Source organism: Pieris brassicae, chromosome 6 (genome assembly GCF_905147105.1).
Source record: "Pieris brassicae chromosome 6, ilPieBrab1.1, whole genome shotgun sequence".
Taxonomy (NCBI): Eukaryota; Metazoa; Arthropoda; class Insecta; order Lepidoptera; family Pieridae; genus Pieris; species Pieris brassicae.
Window position 1 is genome coordinate 1,902,096 of NC_059670.1, and position 26,614 is coordinate 1,928,709.

At 31.7% G+C, this 26,614-nt stretch overlaps 1 protein-coding gene and 1 long non-coding RNA gene across 3 annotated transcripts in view; one reads left to right on the forward strand and one right to left on the reverse strand.

Annotated features, from left to right (window-relative positions):
• The first annotated feature begins 879 nt into the window (after positions 1-879).
• The window catches only part of LOC123710845, a 44,105-nt gene continuing 18,370 nt past the window's right edge, over positions 880-26,614 (forward strand). The window contains exons 1-4 of one of the 2 annotated variants that reach the window (XM_045663100.1): positions 880-974; positions 11,383-11,473; positions 23,886-23,905; positions 25,317-25,353. In XM_045663100.1, the coding sequence (XP_045519056.1) occupies positions 972-974; positions 11,383-11,473; positions 23,886-23,905; positions 25,317-25,353 (151 nt within the window). In that variant the 5' untranslated portion in view covers positions 880-971. Of the gene's footprint in view, positions 975-11,382; positions 11,474-23,885; positions 23,906-24,130; positions 24,192-25,316; positions 25,354-26,614 lie in introns of those variants that run through there. The other variant, XM_045663102.1, reaches the window with a different exon arrangement.
• Positions 16,575-24,011, reverse strand: LOC123710847. The gene is made up of 3 exons (XR_006753871.1): positions 23,543-24,011; positions 17,033-17,286; positions 16,575-16,664 (listed from the first exon to the last, which is right to left on the reverse strand). It is a non-coding gene; the product is annotated as an uncharacterized LOC123710847 (long non-coding RNA).

Sequence of the window (26,614 nt, forward strand, 5' to 3'; positions counted from 1 at the left end):
GCGAACCATCTGTTTTACTCTAGAATATGGAAGTTTTCTACGTATGTCATATGTACAATGACAAGTGAGAGTGAAAAGTCATCTGCAGAAATTTGTTGCAAATTTTGTTTCTGCCGCCCTAGACTCCAGCCTACTCAACCTGCTGGTAAATCCGCCACTGGGCGAATAATTATTCAAAAACTTGTACAATTATCACGCCATAATAATGGCCGTAGCTTGGAGTAATGAGAGTTAGATTGTAAATACGAAACGAATGGGTTTCACAGATTTTATATGAATTGTTAGATTTGAAATACACCTAAATTCATATATTATTTAGCTTTAATCTAGATGGTGCCTCAGTTCACAAGGAACGACATTTTTATACCGGCGTTTTACTATTTTTTTTATAAAAGTCAGAACGTACGTCAGTTTTAAAATTACGACAATTCTTTAAAATTCAATGAATTAAAAAAAATTTAAATTTACATTAGTATGTATGTAGTTAGCATTATTTAACGATGCTATAATAAAATTGAGCATTCCGAAATTTTTAAGTATCAAAGAGTGAGTCTGATTATAGAAACTTATAAGTGAGGCTTTGAGTTGAAATTAATTTCTTTGAATTGCTTTGTAAATATAAGTCAAAATCATAGAAAGAAACTATTAATTTAATATAGTTACTAGCAAATTATAATGAGTGACCTCGTTTAATATAGGTCATACAATGACAATGCAGAACTTCATCCTAAACAGATCCTAATTAAACTAGCTGTTTTCAACATCAAAGCTTGCGATGCGGCATTAGAGATATACCTGTATTTACTGTTGTAAAAGAACTCATTGACGTCATTGGGTCGACGCATGCGCGTTGCTAAACCCGCAAGTAAGGCGCAAATCGCAAAGTACAAATAACCAAGAACGCGACAGGACGTCTTCGTAATTGGTCGTTCGAGTGGTAAAAACTTCAACTCAGCGCGGGAAATCACTTAATGGTTAGTTAAATTTTTTACTTTTAATTACTCTTAATTATTACATGTAACTTGACATTGGTGTAGTGAAATATGAAATGTTACAAATTTCGTAGAACGGTTAGAGTTTGGAAGTTACGTTCTACAAAGTTCTACGGACTGCGCATATACATTGGTTTGGTTGTATCTTCTAAGTTAAATAGGTTTATGTCGTAATATATAAATTAGTATCGTAGGAGCTAAATTATAAAGTTCACACGACGTCTTCCTAATATAATACAAATGATTCAACATGATATTTCTTTAGCTTTCATACTAAAATCGAATTTAGATTTCAAAGTAAATATTAAGAGTTTGTTATTTTAATAATTACCTACTCGTTACTCGTAACAAACGGAACGACGCAATATAAATTAACCGAATATATTTATCATTAAAAATCAGTTTGCAACGTTTCTCATCTCGACCGCTAAGTAGATGTTAAACCATGGAAGTCCCCGGTTCATATCTTAAACCTTAATACTATATTTGTTTCTAATGCTCTCTACGACGAAGAACAAATGTTGTTATTTACATTGGACATATAGAAAATTTAAAAAAAGTCATTCAAAATTATTCGTCTCGTGCTTATACAAAGTACTTCGTATTCGGACCTCGGATAATATAATATATTCTGTGGTCCAAGCAGCAAGATTAATGATCACGTCATCACCATTCAGTATTCACTTGTTGATCGAGAGCCATGAATGAGATAGGCTTCATTAAAGTCGTCGCCAATTTATCTTCAGCAATTAAGCTTACTATTTAAGAAAAGATTATCTAATTCAACATTATTTGCTTTAATTGCCAAATATAATTTATAAATGTACTAAGAACCTCAATTAGTAAAATATATTTTTAACGGTTATTTGTGTTGCAATAATAACGGAACATTCATGTTGTCACTTATGAATATAGGAGAAGTTAAAAAATTACAATCTCATTAAAAACAATTGTAATGAGTTAATTTTAAGTTTCAGTATTTTTTCTATAGAATAATACTTTTGCCTGTCTCTTACCTTTGTTAAATTGTTTTAAGGTTTTATAGTTTCGATGTTTTTAAGAGGGTTTTGTAAAAGAGAATTGTTTGTATCTAATAAGAAATAAGTATGGCATGACATCAGTCATTATGAACAAAAAAAAGTACAGAGCTTAAAAAATTTTATTTTGTTCATCTACCAGACTAATATGCCCATACAATATAATGCCAGTAATGTTAGTGATACATAGGCAATTTGCCTTTATGCTTCTCGAACGAGCACATAAAAGATTCATCGTTCATAACAATTGACACATTGAGGACGATAATAAATTCTCGCAATTCCGTCCTGTCGCTATATGAGATTCGAAAATAAACTCACGCGATATTCTTTATGTTTCTATAAACAGGTATTGTTTAGGTTTTCTTATCAAAAACCTTTTTTGTATCGTCTCTCTTCGACTTTGAATCGATTTTGTTGATTGAGGTGTCAAAAGATTTCTCTTCTTTGTTTCTGTTAAGAAAGTGTATGTAATCTAGTAGATATTATAGAAAATGGGAATGCAATCCCGACTCGAGATCGTGAATTCGAGATCCCGCGGGATTAGAAATATCAATCCAGCGGGATCCCGAAATTTTCGGGATCTCGTATAGTTTAAAAAAAAAATCACGTGACTGAATACGATGAAAACTGCATGTTTGCGATAGTGAGGTTAATTAAAATAAAATATTATTTGAAAGAAAACAAAAGCCTTTATCCTTTAATATTACGAACTAAACAACTAACAATTTTAATTGCATGAACATAATCAATACAAAAGTAGGTATAGCTCAAGGAGATTAAAATTGGTGATTTTGAAAGTAACTTCTAAAAAAAGAGTATCTTCTAAAGTGTCCCAAGAGTGCTATCTGCTAACCGGCATCTAATGTCCATTGCAATGTACCCTATGTATTGTTCAATGTCACGTGAAGCGTCCCGAGCGGATGTGTGTAGAATCGCTGACCATTGCAGCCCAATCCCGTCAATCTCGAACGGAATCTCGTCATATTATGCTTCGGGATTGATCCCGAAAAATTACTCGGGATCTCGCGAGATCGGGATTGCATTCCCTAACCACACCTGCCACATAATCCCTTTAACTAAGTTTTATCCTTTATGCCTTCTGAGCGCATATGATTCGCTGTATTACTTTAGGTAACGAATAACATTGGTTCCTTTACCTACCTTACCTTTTTTATTGTCCGTTGAGGTGGTTAGTTTATTTCTCCTAATTATTTTTTCTTTCGTGTGTATTTTATTCGTATTGGTCGAGTTACCGAGTCACCTGTTAAGACAGGATAAATAAATAAAATATTCTTACACTTGTTACATACCCATCTGACGCAACACCGTTATAAAAGGAAATGGTCAAAAGATATCTGTTGTTCGGGAGCTTTTGATCGGATACCTTACATCGGACCGGTCAATTCTCAATTAGGAATAAGTCTAGAATATAGATTGATCGAGCATCTCATATGGGGCCGATTCAATTCTCATATTTAGTTAAGTCTCAATTATTGTACTAGTAATTAATTTAAGTAATTTAAACACATTTTGTTTTTTTTCCACATCCAAAAATTGGCCTCATATTCAAGCCCCTTGCAAGTAAGCCAATCAAAGTATTAAATTATATTATATGATAAAAAGGACCACAAATAATAACCCGAATTTTAATAAGAAACATTATAATAGTATAATTTATTTATATACAACATTGATTGTATATCGTATCATGCATTATCTTATGTTTCAAAGATAATAAACCATGAAACCGATAGAAATCACACGCAGTAATGTACTCTAAATTTAAAGGCACCAAATCTGGCATTTGTACCTTCTCAATTGTGTATTATCCTACTGGGAGTACTTAATCTTCGGCGATAGTCACGGATAAGTAGGAGAGTCGGGACACATCACACTTTGAATTTAAGTGCAAAATCTAAAAAAAGATGAGAAAGAAAGATGTATAGGAACACATAACTTAAGGTTACATCTCCTTACAAACATTGTGTCAAACAAAAAACTTGGCGATTAAAAAGAGTGGCGGAGAGTTTGTTGCCAGTTCTTCTCTTTCGTTCTACGCCCTTGACAATGTAAAATTAGAAGCATTACATTCATAAGTGTACATTGTGTTACCTATATGAATAAATGATTTTGACTTTGACTTTAACAAAAAACGTTTTCTTTCCTTACTTATAAAACTATATACGACAATGTTCATCGAATAAAATTATAACACCGTGAGTGAATATTTAGAAAGTTCCGTTAACATATATCCCGTTCCTTGTTATATACATACATTCATCTTGGTTAATAAAGATCGTATCTTAAACCCGAGGGAGTTTTTGCTCCCTTGTGCTTTGCTCCATACTGTACCTACTTAGAATCGATGGTAGAAGCGTGCACTTAAAAATTCATGATTGGATCTGCTTGTGTCGAAGCTTTTAAAGGTAAAATAAAAGCTTTGTAATTTAATCATTTAGATTTATATCGTGAAAATATTTCATCGTGAATTGTTTTCTCATGGAACAGGGCAAACGGGCCGCAGGCTCACATTATGTTAAGTACATGGATACTCACACTGCTTGAAGGCTCGCAAGTGCGTTGCTGGCTTTTTAGGGATGGTACCGTCTCATCCCTCCGTCTTTTTGGGGTAAATTTAAAAAAAACTTCAGTGGGCAGTTGGTTCCACATAGTGGCAATACGTAATGTTAACCTAAAACTATATATAGGTATACACTTTAAACGATAAACCACCAATGTGGTTTAAGACAATGGTTTTATTGATAATCTATTGATGAGTTAGCCTTTCACTATAAATAGTTTAATTTTTTTTAATTTAAATTTTTCCGACGTTTAGAATTATGTAAAATAATTATAAGTTTATAATCATACAAATAGCTTTAATCCGGTTAAAAAATTGTTTTCTTTCAATGTGTAAAAGCTATGTTAACAAACGACTATACTAGTTTGTATTCTTCTAAGTTGGTTTAAAAACGATATCTTATTCCACATTCCATTCAAGACGGAGTAATATTTGTTTTTGGATGGTCCACTTTTTACATATTTTCATTAAACAATTAATAGAGACATATCTGTGTCTGTTCCCGTGTCCCATTAGGGGACGACATTTTAACCTCACCTGAATAGCTCCCATAGTAATATGGAAGTTTTGTTAAATTTATTTCTATATGTCATTCATTGTTGTTATTTATTTGTATAATTTTTATACATAACTGTGAGTGTAAAAACAACTGCGTAATTTTTTTTATTGTTGCAGAAATAATCCTAATGTAGCTTTGTTTTATTATAAACATATTTCTTTACTTTAGAAATAAATTCCAATAGTACTTTAATTCTTTGTTGTTTGTTTATAAATAATATTTAATTGTTTATTAATGTCCCAAATACGCGAATATAACAGTATCAATGATGCACGGAAATTTTGAAGCATTAGGTGAAAGAAAAGAGTTACAATGAATATTTGGTCAGGCTGCGTAGGCGAAGGAATGTTTACGAAATGAGCGACCCTTGTCAAAATCTATCTGATCGAAGGACGAGGACATTTCAGTAATTGCCTTAGTGTTACATATTTGGCATATTAATTGGCTCAGCTCAGGGACTAAACATCTAGAAGGTTCGATCAAACTTTAATCTCTCTTTGGATATTGGCGTCCATTAATTTTCTGGCAATGTCTTTATATGATTAAAGACACTATGTGAATTATAATTTAGTTACAGTGCAAAAGAGGGGTGAACTTCCCCTGAATAATTATTATCTTATTAATTAAATATTTTTTTAAATTAATTATTAGCAAGAATCTGTATTCTTTTCTCAGTTCTCTAATACTATGAGAGAGCCTAAGTTTAATGTGAATAGGTTAGTAATGAAAGTATATTAGGCCTTAATTTTATACGATTCTTTGGATTACTGAAATGATATTCAAGATATTGAAACGAGGAATTGATTTCTCTGTTATGTTTGCTACACTGCAATTTCTTTTTGTATGCAGGGAATATTCTATAGTAGAACAATTCACCATTACAAAAGGTCGTAGAATAAAAATGAGTTTTAGTTCGTTGGAAATAAAATCTTAATGAGGTCCTTTTGTTTGGGAAAACTCATTATAGCAAGACATTAATCTGACGTTAGATTACAAAAGGCTTTCATTTGAGAGAGTGTGTATTTTTTTTTCAATATACTTTTATTTATTAAAAAGATTTACAGCACAATACAGAAATAGATACATCACAAGGTGGACCAATTAAAAACCCTTTTTTAAAAATAAGACGGAAATTATTTTGGTTGTAGAACGAAAAAGAAAATTTAATTAGTTGACAATGAATCATTCATTATGATCGAAATGATTTTGTGTCATAGCTCTCCTTGCTGTCACGACACTCGTGGCGAACATGTCAATGTCAATAGTAAACTCATTAAAACTGTTTGCTGCTCTAACCATAAAGGTCTTCCCTCTATAATTTGTATTCACTTTAAGTACATAATAGGTTCATGTGTCTTAGAGTTTTGTTATATGTACGTACGTTTATTTTGCTTAACAGCTCGATATATATTTTCTTTATATTATCCCTTAATAATGACCGACTCTAATTTTCTCTTTTATTTAGTTTGTTTATATAAACAAATAATCTGAATACTGTGCGCTATTTTTGTTAATTTATTTTGATTGATCTTTTGCTTCCGAATGCTCATTAAGCCAGATTTTATTATGGACAAACTTTTTTGAGGAAGAATTATATAATATTGGTTGCCAATTTCATATATAACACTAGGTATTATGGCTTCTGGCAGCAGTGTTGGCAAAGTGGCTCCAGCGTGCATTTTCCTTTGAATAATTTTAATGTAGAGGAAAGGTAAAACTTGCTGAGTTTTTTGACCGTTCTTCTCAGAACAAAGCCTCCTGGTAGTTTTTTTAACGGACGGCGTAGTCTTGCTCTTTCGCCAATTTTGTAAACGTTTTGACATTCATAAGCATGCGCTAAGATGCATCTAAACTCAAAAAACGTAATTTGATTTGACTCTCATACCTAAAGTCGTAGGTTCGATCCCCCGCTGTGGACCAATGGACTTTTTTTATCCACGCATTTAACATTCGCTCGAACGTTGAACGAAAACATCGTGAAACCAGCTTGCCTTAGACCTAAAAAGTACTGGACCTAGATGCTAATCACCTACTTGCCTATTGACTTGACAGATGATCATGAAACATATACAGAAATATGAGGCCCAGACCTAAAAAGGTTGTAGCTCCAAGGTTTTATTATTTATTTATTTTGTGGGATCTTATTACGGGCTACCGTCACATACAATATGTTACGTTAAATTAGTTTTTACTGTTAAAAATTTATACAAATTAAAATACTCTTTATACTTAATTGTTTTAAAGGTCATAGATATCTTTGATTAAACTACGCTAAATAAAATAACTAAGATTTACGGTGTAGATCTTCACACAGTTTCTATCCTTTAGTTATAACAAAACATTTAATATGGAACGTCAATTTTAGATTCAAAAGTGACAATGATTGAAGGCCAATACCTCTGTAGTGGGAGAGAACAGTAAACCAATATTTAGTTCAGTACCGGGAGAGGGAAGGGGCTGTGAACTAGGTCACCGGAGCATCGGAAACTGGTGCGAACCTATTTTGCTAACAAATCTACGTATTGAATATATACAAATACTACATTATTTATACGTATACATTAAACATTAAATGATTGTACACTTGAAAATCTCATTAAAATAAATTGAATGCCTCTAAATGTTAGGTACATATATAAATTATTATTATTATTTATTATTTACACTTCGTTACACTACAAAATAAAAATTAACATAATTAAATCAAAAGGAGGGCAACTGGCGGCCTTAGCGCTTACGAGCGATCTCTTCCAGGCAACCACTGTGAGTATAGAAAAAAGAAATGTATTAAATAAGATAGGCAAGTAGTGCAAAAATACATGTAATACACAGTTATTAAAACAAAAACTAAACAGGAATAAAATATTTTAAGATACATTAATGATAGAAAGTAAAAAGACACATAGATCACGATAATTTAAGATAAGTCTCACGTCAGTTAGTAGTTAGTAAGAAAGTTAGGGATACGATGTGGACAGGTAATGTTTGTACAGAAGAAATTTAAAGGAAGATAAAGAAGGAGCTAAGCGAATAGGGACGGGAAGTGAATTCCATAGCCTAACTGCAGAGACCTTGAAGGAATCGCCAAGAATGGAGGAGTTATGAGATGGGATTTCAAGGGTATAGTTTTCGGAAGAGCGTAAGCTATAGTTATGGGCTCCCAAAAAATTTAAATCATTTTTGAGATAGGAAGAAGTTTAAGGGTTGAACAGGATGGAATATAGGAGATGAAGAACATGAGCATCACGTCGCTGTCGAATTGGCAACCAGCCTAGCCGCTTACGAAACGCAGAGATATGATCGTACTTTCTTAGACCGAATATAAATCTGATACAGAAATTTTGGAGACAATCCAGTCTATTTAGCAATTCCTCGTTAAGATCGGAGGAGCAAGAATCGGCGTAGTCCAGTAAAGGCAGGAGGAGAGATTGCGCCAGTGAGGTTTTGGTACTAAAGGGAAGAAAATTACTAAGACGTCGAAGGATACTGGAGGCACCGTAAATAAATGTACGTCCTATAAAGAGATGTATAGGTTAATAGAAAAGATGGACAGAATTTGTTACAGAACTAGCGGGGGAAAACTGGATGAATGTCGCTCAAGACAAAGAGAAATAGAAACACAAAAAAAGTAAAAAATAAATCTAACTTAAAAATTTAAAACGAATACTAAGAAATGTAAACCAACCAATGTTTGTATTAATTAATTAATTAAGCTTAAGTATTAATAATAACAATGTACCCACTAGTTCTTTTATCGCTCTTATTGATAGCCAATTGATTTATTTTTGAAGATATAGAAAAGAAGCATCATCTGTTACGTGATATGGAACGGATATCTTATATTAAACATAAAAAACAGGGTGATATAATACCACATAGTTGCTTTTTAGTGCGAACAATACACATACTGAAACTGGAAGCTTTAATCATAAGGCAATTCATAACTAGATCGCTAAAATCACTTGATGCGTTAAGCCATAAATGATGTAATTTCATCGCTATTTGCCTCAGGTAAATTATTCAGCAAATTACTTAATCTCTAAGTTATTCAGAAAATTAGAATCTCCAATGGTAGAAAAGTTCTAACTTTACTAATGTTTAAATTGGTTTTTCATCTCTATCTATCTTGTTTAATACAATTAATTTGTAGAACTTATCCAAAATTGAAATACATAATTGTTATATGCAAATATGGTTATGACGTTTAGCCAATTTGACAGTTGTTTTTATTATTTTTTAAAGTATGGTTATAGACCTATATTTTACCTATATAAACAATACTTGATAACACAATAACGCAAAACATACGTGAAACAGGCAAAAATCGACGGCAGCCAATCACCTACTTGATCAAGAAAACAATTAGATGCTAATATTAAAGTTTCACTTTTTTGTAATTAAACGCAAAAATACAGTCGTACGTCCCTAAGAATTGATAGTAAATATATTATTTTTACATTCATATTTTTTTTATTTACGTTCATATGTTTCAATGTTTTTAGTTTCGCTTAGAATAAAGAATAGCTTTGATCTGGTTAAAAATTTTTTTTCTTTCAATGTGTTAACCAAACACAATACTAATTGTATTTTGTTTTAATCTATTATTATCAAGAATACGTATCGTACGTATACGTAAGTAGTTTATGCGTATACGTAAAATGGATTTTCCGAGGAGTAGTAGCTTAAACTCAATTGCTGACGGAGCTGTAACTGGATTAGACTGAAAGCCTGTTCTCGTATGCACTATTATAAATTAATCTTATACCTAAGAGGATAATTTAAGGCTAACAGGAACACGGTAATGTCATAAACAGAGCTCTAGAATACTTTACTTAATGCTAGTTAAGGTAGTCCAAGGTTTCTGTTAGTAAAATTTTACAGTTTCTAACCTTTTCTTTATATAATCTTTGTGTATTTTCAAGCATAGCTTCTCGGTTTATCTCCGTGTGCCATCATTTGTAGAGCATGTTGAAACCGTTAGAAACCTAACCAAATTCTAGGTTATACGTACTTGAAAACCATTTAAAGATCCTTAAATTTCTACGAGCTTATACAAAACTATACGAAACATTTTGGAATATGTGGCTGTAGTCAGGTAACCTTTACATGGAACTTATTACTTTAATCACTTCAAAGGCGGTTATGCACCTTGTGAGGCCGTACTAAAAAAAATACGATTCAAACCTATGATCCCTATCCACTGCAGCTGACGCTTGACTAGAAACAAATATCCATTTTACACGCCTGTATAACGTTTGTTCCCATCGTTTAATGGTCTTGTTGACGGATCGTGTCGGATTTGCAATAAATCTCTGATGAACTGTTGGACTAGTTGGACATTTTTAGCAACTCTTTCGTTTTAGCAACCTTGCTTTGTTAATTATTTACTATTTTATATTTCTTCGATATTCGCGGATGCTTGGCGGACCCATGCGAAATGTTTAATAAAAAAATTAGGAAGTTATGTGTCCTTTTATTGCGGGCTCTATTGTGCGGAAGTTGCATGGATCTGGTTAGCGCTGCGGCGTCTTAAGTTCTCATGTCATTTTCACACATGTAAATCTTCTCAAACATATTTTCACATGTATCGGATGGTTCTCATTTAAAACTTTTTGGGAGCTAAAATAAATAAATTGTAACTAAAACTAGTTATTTTCTTAGTCGGAACTTAGCTTCTTAGCTTCAACTCGGAACGGTCTAATGTACTAAAATCTGAAATAATTTTTTGTTTATTTGTTGTTAAAGTGATAAAGACAAAACTTGTGATGGCTATTTTTTCTTTATAACAATTGACAAACGCCAGGCTCACCTTATGTTATGATTAACTGCCGCCATAGACATTCACATTGCCAGAAGGCTCGCAACTGCGATAAAAACAATGATTTTTTCATGTCTGGACCCCAGATTTCGGTACCTGTTTCATGATCATTGGTTCATCGAATAGGCAAGGAGGTGACATGGGTCTAAGGCAAGCCGGTTTCCTCACGATGTTTTCCTTCACCGTTCTAGTGAATTCTAAATGCGCAAATAGAAAGAAAGTCCATTGGTGCACAGCCGGAACCTATGACATCAGTGATGAGAATCGCAGGCTGAAGCCATTAGGCCAAAACTGGTCGACCTTAAATTTTAGGTATAGAACACCTAATTATGAATATTACAATCGATCCAATGTAGCTCTTTCGTCGGAACATACATTACACTATCTTTCAGGCAACAATGCAGAGCCTGTGGAGTTGGCGAGCCTTGACCTTGCTTCTGATAGCTTCACGCGCCCTGGCTGCGCCATTAGCACAAACTTCAGGTAAGTCAGTATAAATGATACCAATATATTTCTTTGATTTTCCATGTTGATTATAATTTCAGATTCTTGACGTTAATGATATGATATTGATAATTTGATTAATGATAATTCGTTATTAAAAGTATAGATTTCCGATCCTAATTTGTTTACAGTAACACCGAACTTGGAAGTATGAGGATTTCTATAATCTATTAAATAAATTGACCTAAATGCATCCAATAACTCTGGCCTACTTGCCTGAGTTATACCAATACTCAAAAGAACCTTTTCTACATAATAAAATAGCCCAACAGTAGTGGTTATTACTACACATTAGACTCGCGTTTGACCTGTTAGTACTTAACGCAAAAACAAATACCTATAACAGTGAGTGTATTGTTACCCATACAATAAAATATAAAAGCTATTGCATTTCCTGACGCGTAAAATGTTTGCTTTGTGTTCGCGTCCAAGAATTTTCACCTTATCTCCTAATACCGCATAGGAATGCGATAAAGGTTAAAATGTTATGTAACGTATTTTTTTAGAATATAAAAAAATGTGTGCGTGTACACACGTAAGAAGTGAAACCTCTTTATGACCTTATTTTTCGAAAAATGATCTACTATATGCAACTTTACTGAAATTTGTTAAATAAAGTTTAACAAAAGGCTTTTATTATCATAGACATGAATACAAATAATACAATTATTTCATTTTACCTTATTACTACTAAGATTATTATAGAATTTCATTAATTATAATAGAATTATTACTATCATTGTTATAGTTATTATATATTTTTGTTATAAATGGCTTTTAATCAACCGTAAAAGATAACCGAAAAATGTGACGGTAATTTTTTTCCAACGCCGATAAAGAAGTTTTACTTCAATAATGCACAAGCTGAAATTCAAACAATGTACAATATGCAAACTGTTATTAGAGATATAAAAAAATACTTTATACTTCCTAAAAATTGTTAAAAAGAAAAACAAAAGAAATTTAAAAAGTTTGGTCCCTGTGGCAGTGTACCTTTAACGCTGGCAGCATTTGCTCGCTGTATTGCGAACCTTAATCGTTGAGAAAATTCTAAACATTGTTTAATTGTATAGTTTATACTTCTTAATAAATTGAATACTTAAGTTGGTGGACCTTCTGGTTCGGAGACACAAAAATCTCTGCAATTGAAAATGTGTCTTGGCAAACAAGAAACTTCTACACTTCTCTGCTCTGTGGTCTTCCCACCAGTTGCCGGCAATTATCTATCATCATATTATACACAAGAACTTTTGCAATTTGCTCTTTTTATGAAGAACACGGGGCAAATGGGCAGGAGGCTCATCTGATGTTAAGTGATACCGCCGCCCCTCAAAACGGCAATCCGGCCTCGCGAGTGCGTTGTGTGCCTTTTATCTACTATATACTAGAGAGCACGTTCTTTTACTGCGGAAAATTGATTGAGATAATATTTTAGAAACAGCTTTTAGATAATCCAGATCGAAATGTTATCCGGCAATTTCCCTCATAATACTCAGATGACACTATAAAAGGAACGCCATTTACCATAAAAACAAAAGTTATTGTACTTTCACTTTCATTGATTGAAGTTTCGTCCAGAGATTTCTATGTGTTTCTTTACTAAAAACCAGCTCAGAGGTCCTAGGTTCGATCCCGCCGAAACTGTATTTTTTTTTCTAAAATGTAAGTAGAAATATATGTTGCCCACTGAGGGGTTTCAGAACTTTTCACATACACCTGACAGTTTTGGTTAGGGAGATACGTCGACATTTTTACCTAAGTTTAAAAAAGTGAGGTGTTATAATATAGGGAAATCGTTGTAAATCATTTTTGATGTATAAAACTATTTGCCTAAAGCCCAGTTATGAAGTTTAGAATTTTACAAAGTTTCAACTACCGCTCACTATTTGAATTGCCTAACTTTTGGGTATTCTATTTTATAGTCTGTGCTTTTCATAAATTGGTACAATATTAAACAGTACAAATTTGTAACTTCTTGGTAGAGTGTTGACAGGTCGATTGAAACAGGTTTAGATCGACTGGTGAAATCGTAATAGATGTCTTCCATACACACAGCTTTATGTATGTAAATTCAGTGATTTAAGTATATAAGCGTAAACATATTTTCCGTTACATACAAATTGGTGTAAAGTTTCCTATCTATTTGATATAATCCAATATGAGAATTACTGGTATAGGATTTCACATATTGTGGTCGAGACCTAAACAACTCAGGGATTAATTAGCGTTTGGTAATTACAGCTTACTGGTACAGGATAAGTAACACATATTACGTATACTTATTAATGAGATCATGACCTAAGAATAAAATACAGCCCCAATGTTAAACTTTTAAATTGAATTCATTAAAGTAATAATAATATTTTTTTATTACTTTTAGGAGCAAATTATTTTGCCAGGTAAGCTTTTTCACTTGAACATTGCGGCTCTAAAAATAATTAGTGTTATCGGGCACAGAAAATCTCTCTAGAGATATTAATTAAAGAATTATGTAATAATATTGTATATGTTAGTGTGTATGCATATAATAAAACTAAAACATAATTATTAATTAATAAAATATAGACAAACTTGATGCATTCAAATATTTTTTGATTAATTATTACTTACAAAATTGTCTTTTATTTACCAGAGATATTCTTTACCATCTTAAATACATTTCAACGTTAGTGTTTGAAATACATAATTTTAGTGTAATAATTTTTGATGAGGGTAATCCCAAATATTTTTTCTCGGCCGATCGTCACATTTATTAGCCGAGTCATTGTTGAGATTTACTCGGGTTACGTTAGACACATTTTTATTTTGATATATACTTTTTATTAATTATAATTGATAATAGTTACGTCCATTATTTAGAATGTGACTGTTTAGTGCGTTTTTCTCTTTGTTCCCAAACAAACAGAATTTCATCAAATACGGCCTTACGGCTGAAAATATTGTGTGCTTTTCTTCCTGGTAAGAAGATATTGTAACGAGGTATGTACTCAGGACTTATTATTCTAGTATAAGATTGTGTATCACCACCGAACCGTCCTTTATGGTACAGTTAGTGTGTAAAATTCAAACATGTTTATTTATTTATCTTTATTACGTATAATACGTACACAGAAACCATGGCAATAGTTCTAGTTATAATGTTATAATTTATTTTGTTATCTTCGAAGTGTTGTGAATATTTGTGTAACGGTTAATGTGGTGAACAGAACAAATGTTTTATTTTTTTATTTATGTAACTTTTATGACGTTGTGGTTTATGACATTTTCCTTTGAATAATAGTAACATAGAGGGAGGGTAAAACTTGCTGAGTTTCTTGTACGTTCTTCTCAGAACAAGGCCTCCTGGTAGTTTTCCCAACGGATGACGTAGTCTTGCTCTTTCGCGAATTTTGTAAACGTTTTTGACATTCATAAGCAAGCGCTAACCCGCTTCTAAGGTGAGTAATCCGTTAAGAACGTTGTGGCAAAGGTCTCATCTAGGATCATAGTCAAAGTGCCACTGAAGCGACTACAGATCGATATAGATAGACGCAAGATCAAAGCCTTAATGCCTGACTGCCTTGTCACACCTCATTTACTTCTATTTTCGACTTTATCGCAATATTGCCTTGATTTTGGATTAAAGGCGTTTTCCTAATATTTCTCTTTTATTTTGCTTCCATTATCATCTAGTTTATACAAATATTAGTAGTTTGAACTAAGTTGTGAGTATGTGCCGACTATTAAACATGGAATGTGGATATTTTTATTTTCATCGACTTAGATTTACTACTCATTGCAATAGTTCGACTTCTATGACTAGGGGGTACTAGTAGTAGTTTATTAGAGCAAAGCATTTCTTAAATAGCCGGAAAGGCACCGTCACCTTTTGGTACAAACATTAACAAATTAATAAGTTGTATTATTGGGTGTATAATGTCGGCTTCGCACGGCTTGCCATTTATTTAATTAAATATATGTGCTACAGATAATACTGTGGCATTCAAACAGTAAAATATAATTTAATCAATCCAGAAATTGTTGAGTTCACGCAACATACCAAAATATAAACCTCTATAACATACGTATAATAAATAAACATTAAAACAATAACATTTTCTTACTCAATAACAAAAGCTAAAACGAAATATTATAATTTAATTTTGCAGTGACGCCCACATGTATCCATATTCATTATAACTTTGTTCAGCGCAGAAATTTCTGTTGAAATTTTACGCTACAGTAAGATTACGTAACGCCCTACTTTTTAAGCCTTAAGCTTATAATATTAAATGCAAAAATCTGACATGATTTGAACGATGTATCATCATAGATACTGTACCGTCTTCTAGCGTGCAACGCACTCGTGAGCCACCTGGTTGTTTGCCTCCTTTTATATTTTTTTAAAAGGCTTCTGAGCCTGACTCACCATAAATTTTTAAGGTTTATACGTGTTGCTCTCTCCATGACGTTTGCTAACCGAATGGACTAGAATTAAATGGGGATATAGACTGCATTTGTACGTCGAAAAGTGGTACGTCTCGCTACTATATATCGTTTACATAATGATGGTGTTTATAGAGCACATATTACGTAAAATAAACGTGTGCTTGTATGCTGAAGTAATAAGGAATTCATTAGTAATTTTTATAAACCAAATAACCTTATTATTATCGACTGAAAACATTAATTTAAACTATTTTATCGCTAACCATTCAACATTAAATCTTCGAATTGTATTTAGTATTATATGAAAAAAGGCGCTTTAATCCTTGTGGAGCTGTAATTTATTCACAAAAGGCGAATTGCAAACGCAAAAGGCTCAAAGAAAAACCTCCTCGACGCACAATTATTATGAATAAAGCGGTCTAGAGATTTGAATTTCATTCAAATCATTCCACTATTTTTGTTAACATTCTCATAGGTTATAAATTTAATAGCCAGTTATATTTATATTTCATTTGAAAATATGGTGTACTTATAAATAAGTATATCAGCGATAAAAAGATTAATAACCTGTTTCAAGACAGGATAATAAATGAAAACTGCTTCCGATTGCATATAGCTTATTATATTAATCAATTTATTTATATATATGTACATGCCTTTACAGTAATGTTTAGACGTCGCAGGCGAATCTCTTCAAATTTGAAGTCCTGTCCGTGTATTGAAACGTAATTGCGGGGATAAACTGAAAATGTACAATTTGAAGTTAACATTGGGATTTTGTACTGTTGATAACATTAATTTACGCTCTTATGAGATTCTGAACTGAAGATAAATTATGAACATTTGGTAAAGTTAGATGTAGTACATTTAAATGTAGTACTATTTTTAACTAGTCTACCACAGCCTTGCTTATTTAAAATATATGTCAAGCTTCGCCCCGCAGCTTTACCCGCATTAAGAAGTTAATATATCAAATATACTTTACACATACCAAATATGTATAAAAAAGTATATTAAAGGGTTGTAGCCGCGTTGGACACATTGCTACTAGTATATAGTAATATAAAATACATATCTAAAATTAGAATCTGAATATAAAAAAAAAATTACAGCTTTCAAACTTAAAACTTTACATTTCTCATATTGCGTCAATTCAGTAGAAATCTATTTTCTTCACAATTCCCGAATTCGACTTAAGTATATAGTCCAAAAAACACACGTTTCTTTAAGTAGAACAGCAATTTCACTCAATCGATTGTTATTGACGGCGGAGGCCAGTGCGTAGGCGTCCTACCTCCTTGAAATTTATTCCGCCCAGCGCCTCTTGTTGCGCAACGAACGGCTTCATTGTACACTGGACGTGGCTGAGAATATAGTTAGTATATTTATGTAGTATACTGATATAGAAACAAGGACATCTTTCATACAAAATATCATATTGTAGCTACCTAACATAATTTCTATCGTTAGGATTAGCTGAAAGTAACTGATGCAAATATTTTTTTTTAAATGATGATGTTAAAAAATTATTGATAGTTTAAAAGAATTTGTTATATTACTGCTTTAGAGAGCTTCGGAATTGAATCTTTCTTTACGGGAAACAAAGGCCAAAATAAATTGAGATTGTTTTTAATTAATTGTAATTGTTTTAGAAATGAATTTATAGTTTAGTTGACGAAATATGAGATAGGAAGAAAGGAGGAGTGGAAAGCTTTGAACAATATAATAATACACTTTATAATTTCCTGAAGTACCCCGAGCCTAAGAGCTGCTAACACATCCGTACATATTTTGTATTCCATATTATAATAAATGTGTCCCCATGTACTTTGAATAAATTTCGAAACAACCAAAAAAACATTGTTTGCATTATCGTTAAAACGACTGTAAATGTCTAAAAACAAAAGAATGTAGCAGTGTTTATGTCCTTGTTTTAACATAATAAGGTCTGTACGTATTTTTTATCTCTCTAATTATCGCGAAAGCCTTATCAGGGTCTGTAATTTTAACCAAAAACAAATGAAAATAAAGGTTTTCAGAAACCAAAAGAGTAAGAGTAAGAGAAGAGTAAGCTGACTCACAAAATTACTTAATTATTAACAATTAATTTATCTTAAAATATGGTCTTATATATGTCCGAGTGTTTGTAAAGTTCGGATTTATGAATTATATATGATAAAGATTTAATTATCGGGATTAGCTTACATACTAATTAAATAATAAAATGATTAAATTATAACTAATTCAACAACAATTTGACATAAATAATAGAGAGGAAATATATATGAAAGCAACATAAATATAACTTAAAATATAAGTTAAAACAAAATATTAGCCTTATGACGTTACATCATAAATTATTTCGTTGGAAATCGAATTCATACGTCTACTCCATATTTATCAAAATCTATCCCTCAAGAAATCATTGAATCACGAAATGAAAGCTGACATTAATAAATTAATTCCTATATTCTAAAATAAAAATCAAACATTTAAGATATCAAATATAACAGTAAAATTATTAGTAATATTTTTACTACTATACAGTGTTATACAGTTAATACTATACAGTGCATGTAGCAAAACAATTTATGATCCTGGAAACTTATTCTTACAATCAATAATGTTTTATTTTTATAATTAACAATTAAGCTTCTAGGCTTCAGTTTTAATTAAATTTTCGAATTTCATGGTCCGTAATGTTTTTATAAGATACCTTTTGTGATCGATAAATTAATTACATCGTCGACTGAATTTATTCAACGCAAATGCGATTCTAAACATCATCATTCAAATGCTGTGTAGATTTTAAGAACAATGGTTTAGAAAAAAGACAGGAGGCTGAGCACCTAGTTGCCTATTATATTGACAGATGATCATGAGCCAGATATAAAATCTGTGGCCGAGACCTAAAAAGGTGTTAGTGCCAATGTTTTTTTTTAGAAAAAAGGTAAAGTCAATCATGAGTTTGTCGGCGTTTGTAAATCTTAGAATTGACATGTGCCAGGCAGAATGCCGAGGGATAACTACATTTTGATTAAACAAATTATTTTGTACATTTCCTTACATTTCGTCAAATCATTTGACGTTTTCCTTGAATCTATCAATATATATATTATGTTTGATTCCTTAAACATGGGATAAATCTTAATCCTTGCAATGATTTTAATAAGCGTTGAAACTTTAGGGATTATTTTACAAATACCGATAAAACCTGAACGAAACACGTGTTTTGGATTAGTGACAGCTTTGCCATTGTTCAACACGTGTAGAATTGGAAAAGCTAGAGCAACAACGTGATCTGACTTTAGAAAACTTTAGCAGTTGTGTCATCGTCACCAATCTGTAGTAAAATTAAAACTGTTTAGAATTTACACCCACAAAGATATAAAAAAACATCGTTCATTATTAAAATTCAAAACAACTTTCTTTATGTAATGTTATAATTTATTAATATATATATATAATTTAACATTATTATATTTGTCATTATTTTGACAAATTGTATTCTTTTTTAATATTCCTACGAAAGGATCTATTAATTTGTAAGTCAAATTTGATGATGCTTTTTTTATTTTAAATAGAACTGACTTTGTTAAATGCGAAATATATAATTTTCTGGAATAACTTATATTAGTCATCCCTAACTAATATTGAGATGAATATTATATATTTAGTATACAATTAAATAGTATGTTATAACAGTTAACGTATTTACCATAATATGTTTATAATTTATGCTAAAATATTTGTTAAAATAATATGAAAGAAAAACAGCACAATAGCAGTATGGCCAAGAACTGTAATAAGAAATACGACGAAGGCTTTTTATCATTACTGGTCATTATAATGCTCTAGATAGTGCAATCTTATAATACTATTAAGTGGGAAAAGAAGCAATTTCCGCCTTCAACTTCACTTTGCACTTTATGTGCAGAGAGCTTTCCAGAGCTACGCCGTAGCATCGTAGCATGTCGTAGCAATCTAGTAGCTACGACCCGTACTACTGTTTAAATTTACTTTAATCTATATGACATTTATAAATGTCTACCATACTGTATAGTTTATATTGATATGTAATATACGTGCATAGAAGTCTAATGAAAGATCAAAACATTTTAGTAAAGAATTTAATAAAAACGTGAGGACAAATGCTCGTAGATACAAAACGCTAGTCACATGCATAATGTGTAATCTATAAATGTATTCATACGTTATAATTTTTTTCTCTCAATTTTAGGATTATTAAATTTTATCAATGTCACATTCTTTGCTTTGCGAAAGGAAACATACTAGGTTTTACTCAAATCTATTTTCACAACCAATTATATTCTTCGCTTATCAAGGAGAGACGTTAGCATACTCAGGTATATTGAGGCTTCAAAATATTATTATGAAAGTAATTAGACGCTTTTAACTTTGTAATAATTTCCAATACATATTAATAATTCATAAGTGCGGGGTGATGTCATGCCTTATTAAGCAGAATATTGTTGGTCCAGTGTTGTCTTATAAATAGGGTTGAATTTCTAATGTCTCAATATATAAGTAAAGATTATATATCTTAGTAAGTATATGTACAAGAAGTTATATTTAATACGAGCACATACTTACTGAGCACTTGCTCAGCATGACAGGAACGAAATGACATACCGATGTATTTTATTTAAAAAAATACTATTAATGTTGAAAAACTATGTTTCACTATCAATGAGTTGTACAGATAACACATCCTACTGAACTTTTCCAGAAACTGCATAAATTTAACTTTGCATATATAGATGCAATATATACTTAAAGTCTAAACAATAAATGTAAATATAATATTGTTCAAATTTCCAAATACGTTGTATAAAATATTTTTATATACATTCAATTTTCAATAAAGTATTAATATAAAATTTATATTTCACTTGACTTGATCAACTATAAAAATACTTTTCATTAGTTAGTCGCTAAAATTTTTAATTGCTTGGACGTGCCAACACTTTGTCAACTTAAATTAATTATTCCTGATCAAGTCGTAGAAAGTTAAGATAATGAAAAAGGAGGCTTCATAGAAGAATAGTCAAAGTCAAAAGTCAAAAATCATTTACACATTTAGGTAACACAATGTACACTTATGAACGTAAAAAAAGGATATATACATTAAATGCTTCTAATTTTACATTAACTGCCAGTTCTCATATCAAAGGCGTAGAACGGAAGAGAGGAACTGCCAATATACTCTAGGCCACTCTCTTTAATCGCCAAGTTTTCTTTGTTTTGCACAAACTACTACTACTTAAAAATATGTTTATTGTTTTATTAGGACGCTTATTAGCTTTTATTTTATAGAACAGGAGACAAACGGGCAGGTGGCTCATCTGATGTTAAGTGATTACGCCGCACATGGACACTCGCAATGCCAGAGGGGCTTGCGAGTGCGTTGCCAGCCTTTTAAGAATTGGCACGCTATTTTCTTGAAAAACCTTAAGTCGAATTAGTTCGAAAATACTTCAGTGGGCAGCTGGTTCCACATAGCGGTGGTGCGCGGCAAAAATCGCCTTGAAAAACGCTCAGTCGTGGAACGGCGGACGTCGCAGTGATACGGGTGGAATTTTAAAATTTTAAATGCGGTAGAAGATGCAGAATTACCCCACATCTCTACGAACCGCCAAAGGGTCAAGCCGCTCGGAGAGTTTAATGCTGAAAAAGATATAAAAACTGGCCTACAATAAAATTAAGATATTTTAATCAGTATTCATTACTATTATCGCTCCAATTATGAATAAAATTAACACCACGTCTATACAAATTATTTACGTTTACACGACGGACGCTGTTAGGGGTGATTTAATAAAATTTATCCTATTTAAATAAGCACACTACTACTGATAGGCGCACCATTATAGTCCCTTAGGTCTCACGTTCTAGTCTCGGCCCTGACCTGAATCTACAGAAAAGTTTAGTACATGCGTAATCGTGTAAAACATATAAATATTATCACCAATATATGTTCTTATAGACAATTATAAGAAACAAACTAACATTAAGAAAACATTACATAATTTAAATAATTATAAGTTTATAATAATAATACATAGCCTCAATCCGTTTAAAAGGTGTTGTCTTCAGGTGTAAAAGCTATGTTAACAAAAGACAAAACTAACATTAACTAACTGTAATTCCTACATGGAGAAATCTGATGACGTAGCGGCATTATATTGGGCTGGTTGAACTAAAATAAAATACGTATTAATATCTAACTACATTCACCTAACAACACAAATTCACAAATGGGCAAACGAGTATTTCTCTAATAACACGTCACAGGGCTTTTAGGCTTACGAAGGATTATAGTGTCGACTTTAATGTTTGCGTTGGCTGATAGTGATATGATAACAGATTTTGAAGGACTAATAAAGGAGGAATAATAAACTTTATCAGAACAAAATATGGTCGTGACAAAATAATTTGACGCTAGTCTCCACACCTGGGGTTATAGGCGTTAGTGACTAGATTACAGCTCCTCTATGGATACATCGTGCATGTTTAAAACAAAAGAAATATAAATGATAAAGTAAATGTAGTTTTACTGTACTTATGCGTATGCGTGAGTGTAGGTGATATATATGTGTAGTATATGAGATTGTGCCTGATATACGAGAATAATTTTATATAATACAAATTTTAGTCTTTATTTTCATCCCGCCAAGATCCATCACGCTGTCTGGCTGGCACGAGTCTATACACATACGACGTAAATTTTAGTAGTCTGCTTTCTTTTGATGTCTTTCTGTACTTAATTTCGAATCTTAATTTTGCTACGAGATATTGAAATTTGTAACTGTTTATAAGGTACAGGAAAATTGGATCGACATTATAGTCAACATTTATTTATTCATACTGCTAATTAATTTGTAATATACCTGATACGAAATACGGCATACGAAAAAATATATGTGGCACAGCCGAGATACGCGACCTTACGGTTAGGCATCGCAAACCTAAGGGTGAGGCTAACCCAGCTTATTTGAACTTTCTGTTATATGTCTTAATAAGTTAATTACATCAAACTATATTCGTACAACTGATAATTCTGTTAGAGCAAAGGATCCTCAGGTCAATAGCATCCTTCAAAGTTTTAAAAGACGCGTATTAACTTTCTTTATACGTAAAATACAGGATCGTATAACTAAATTATAATGACGAAATATTAATTCGATTTCAACCGAGTTCAACGACTTTCATTGTGAATGATTGATGAATCTGAGCGTGGGTGGATTTAAATATACAAAATTAAATACAATTCATTTCGCAGCAAAGGCACGCTTTCGTTATTTAAATACGTTTTTCGGCTATTTTAGTTCACAGATCTCAAAAATTCAAAGAATTAAGATCAAAGATAACTTATTTATGATATTATACAAAGCATAAGGCCTATAGTTGTTATCCAATGGATTTTCTATTTCACGCCTTACGGCACGTTTCGTTTGATTGTGATTGGTCAATTGAAAAGTTGTGAATCGCGTCGATGTGATTGGACTAGAGACGCTTTTGACAGGAACAGAGAAACGAATGTGTTATTAGTAATAAAGAATGCAACGGCTAAGGTTATATATGGGGTTTGATACATACCAGGCATCCTCTCTGGGTGTGCGATAAAAAGTACTCCTTGGGCGCACTTGAGATTCCTGGAGTCGCATTTTTTTTACTATATTCTCAATATAAATGCATTAAATCATCTTTTTAATTTTCAGTCTCGTTATAAAATGAACGTAGACTTTAATCAAATATAAACTTGCTTACAAAAAAGACACTAGATTGAAAATGCTCAAGAAATTAATTGTTGTTGGATTTACAAAATTCCTTAAATAAACACACAACAAAAACATAGCTTTGTATTAGAAAAATACCAATTTAATTCGTTTTTGTAGACAAGTATGATTTCGCTTGAATAATGCATTTTCTTTTGTTTCAGATGCAAGTGAGGATAAATCCGTGAGTATTTTCTTAATGTGTTTGTTGATCAAGTGATTCGATTTTAATGAAATATTAATAGATAGGATATTGGAAGACTTATATACCTTTTTGTATAAAAAATATAGTTTATACCAAATATCAAATAATATTTTTATGTTTAATACAAAAGTACTTACCACGTTTATTGTATGATAATAAAAAAATATAAAAGTTAAAATGCATGCGATAAGAGAAAATTCTTCAAAAACCTTTTAATATTCAAACCGTGTATTAGGTTGTAAATATGCAAACGACTTACTTTCATGTAAGCATACATCAACATTTTACATATGAAAAAATATTAAAAATACCCTCGACAGAAGCTAATTTATAATCCAGCTTATAATAAAGTAGCCATGAAATGCTTGCTCCTGACAAGATTTCGCAGTTAATACGGTCTTAAAATCTTTAGAAATTCATTCAATAACGAATAAAAATTCTCATGCACTGTCACATTTTCTTTCTCATGTAATTTAGATGAACATATTTGAAATATTATTTCTATTTGTTTCTATATGGCAATCATTAAATTTTGTGCATTTCTTTAACAAAAACTTTGATCTCTAAAGCGACTAGAGAAACTTTTATTTAGAATTATCTAGCTGTATCCACAGCTTTGCCCGAGTAGATTTTGTGTATTTTACCGGCCGAAGGTCTTCACATTTCAATGTGTAAGAATGTTTTATGTGTGCCATAAGACTAATTAGGAGTTAAAAAATAAATAATAAAACAATTGAAAACAGACATATGATGTAACCAGTGTATTTGACTTATTTTGGTTACTTTTTAATAAGAGGACCCATATTTTGAGCTCTGAACCGTGTCCTCTTCTCTGTCCTATCTCAGGTACTCTGCTTTTTATACTATATTACTTATATACTATATTACTTAAATTACTATTAATAATCTTTTATTAGTTGGAAAGAACTAAAAAATATATACGCACACATATGACAATTCTCTCAGATTGTAACAACATTGTTTAGTTTGCAGGACATAGAAGCCAAATAAACATAATTATCATTGACCGTGGCATAGAAATATATCTAGGACAGTGCACTGGTCATAGTTCCATATTTTTTTACCGACAAAAAAATCTAAAAAGGCTTACGATTCGATACGTTAGTTTAAACTGAAACTGACATTAACTAGTTTGCGTCTATGCAAATTAGCGTAATAATAGTTTAAAAAACCAAGAAATAATTAAAAATCATTTATAATTTGAAGTAAAAAAGTAAGTATTATTGTAGGCTCTTTTAAAACTCAGCCCTTAGATCATACCTTTGTATGATCTATTTATTACTCATATTAAAGTAATTGCCGGTTCTATTAGATTTCGTTTTATTGTAAGGTATATGTATATAAGTTATATATCGTTTTTTGTTTGCAGGATATTCCAGTTGAACAATTGGAAAATCTCAAAATCGGTAAGAAAATTGATTATAATTTAAACTTAAGATTGTAATTAAAACATTAATTATTTCATGTTTAATTAAACTATAGTACAATATTTACTAACAACTTCATACTATTTAACGTTTATAACTATTAGGTATTGTTAGTTAACCTTTTCAATATGCAAAAGGCACGGCGATATTTTGCAATTTGCTCTAATAACTACATAATTATTTTTAAAAAATGTGTATATTAACACATCTTTTATTTTTTTCAATGTCATACAATTAACCACAATATGTTAAAAACTACTCGTCATGCAAGCTTATTAAATAATAAGCCAGCAAGGTTATTTAGTACTAGCTTTTCTAATTACACAATTTTCCCCTTTTTTATTGTTAATATTGTGTACTCTCTTTTTTAACTACTAGTAAGGGGCGATAAAGCTTTATCATTTGATAAAGTTTATACATCAATAGCAGTATTCCTGCACATCGTAGCAATTATAATTTGCTTTACATAACACACCTTGTATTAGGTGTTTTATAGAGTAGTGATATAAACTAACTAACTTATAATTTAAACTAACATCTGGCAACAATGCCACCATTTATTGTTATGTATCTTAATAAGTGTTTCAAAGGCTCCAGTATAATATTATAAGGAATTTATTTCTTGTACTCAGTATCACTGTACGAGCCAAGGCTGTACATTTTGCTCACTCAGGCTTTCTTAGTTTATAAGCGTGATGATCCCTATGTACGTGCCAAGGTTCGTACATTCTTGCTCATTTACAAGCTTGACAAATTCCTATATTTGTACGTGCCATGGCTGTACACATCGATCACTTATAAGCGTGACGATTTCCCAAATCGTCGGAGTTACGTCCCGAGAGTATAGCCCGACGCAGGCACTCTCTTCTACATTCGTTCATAGCGAACTAAATAATGGGAGTTACACCCCGAGAGCATAGCCAGACGTAGGCACTCTCTTTGACTGTTAAATTGTATTCATTCGGTATATAGCAATTAGCACGTCATTATTTCGCTCATATTCTATTGTAACACGCGAGTGGTAAATATAGAGTAAATCAATAAATCTCTATTATTTGAAGCATCCCGTTGACCCAGGAACCGTACAATCACTATCAATACTGCTTATATTAGTAGTTCAGTAGTGCCGATGATTATATTCGGCAAACATACTCATAAACTTTTATAGTGTTAATAAGTTTCTAACTTCGGCGAGAGAATTTACTATTTTAATATTTTCCTTCTGAGACGTGTGAAAGTA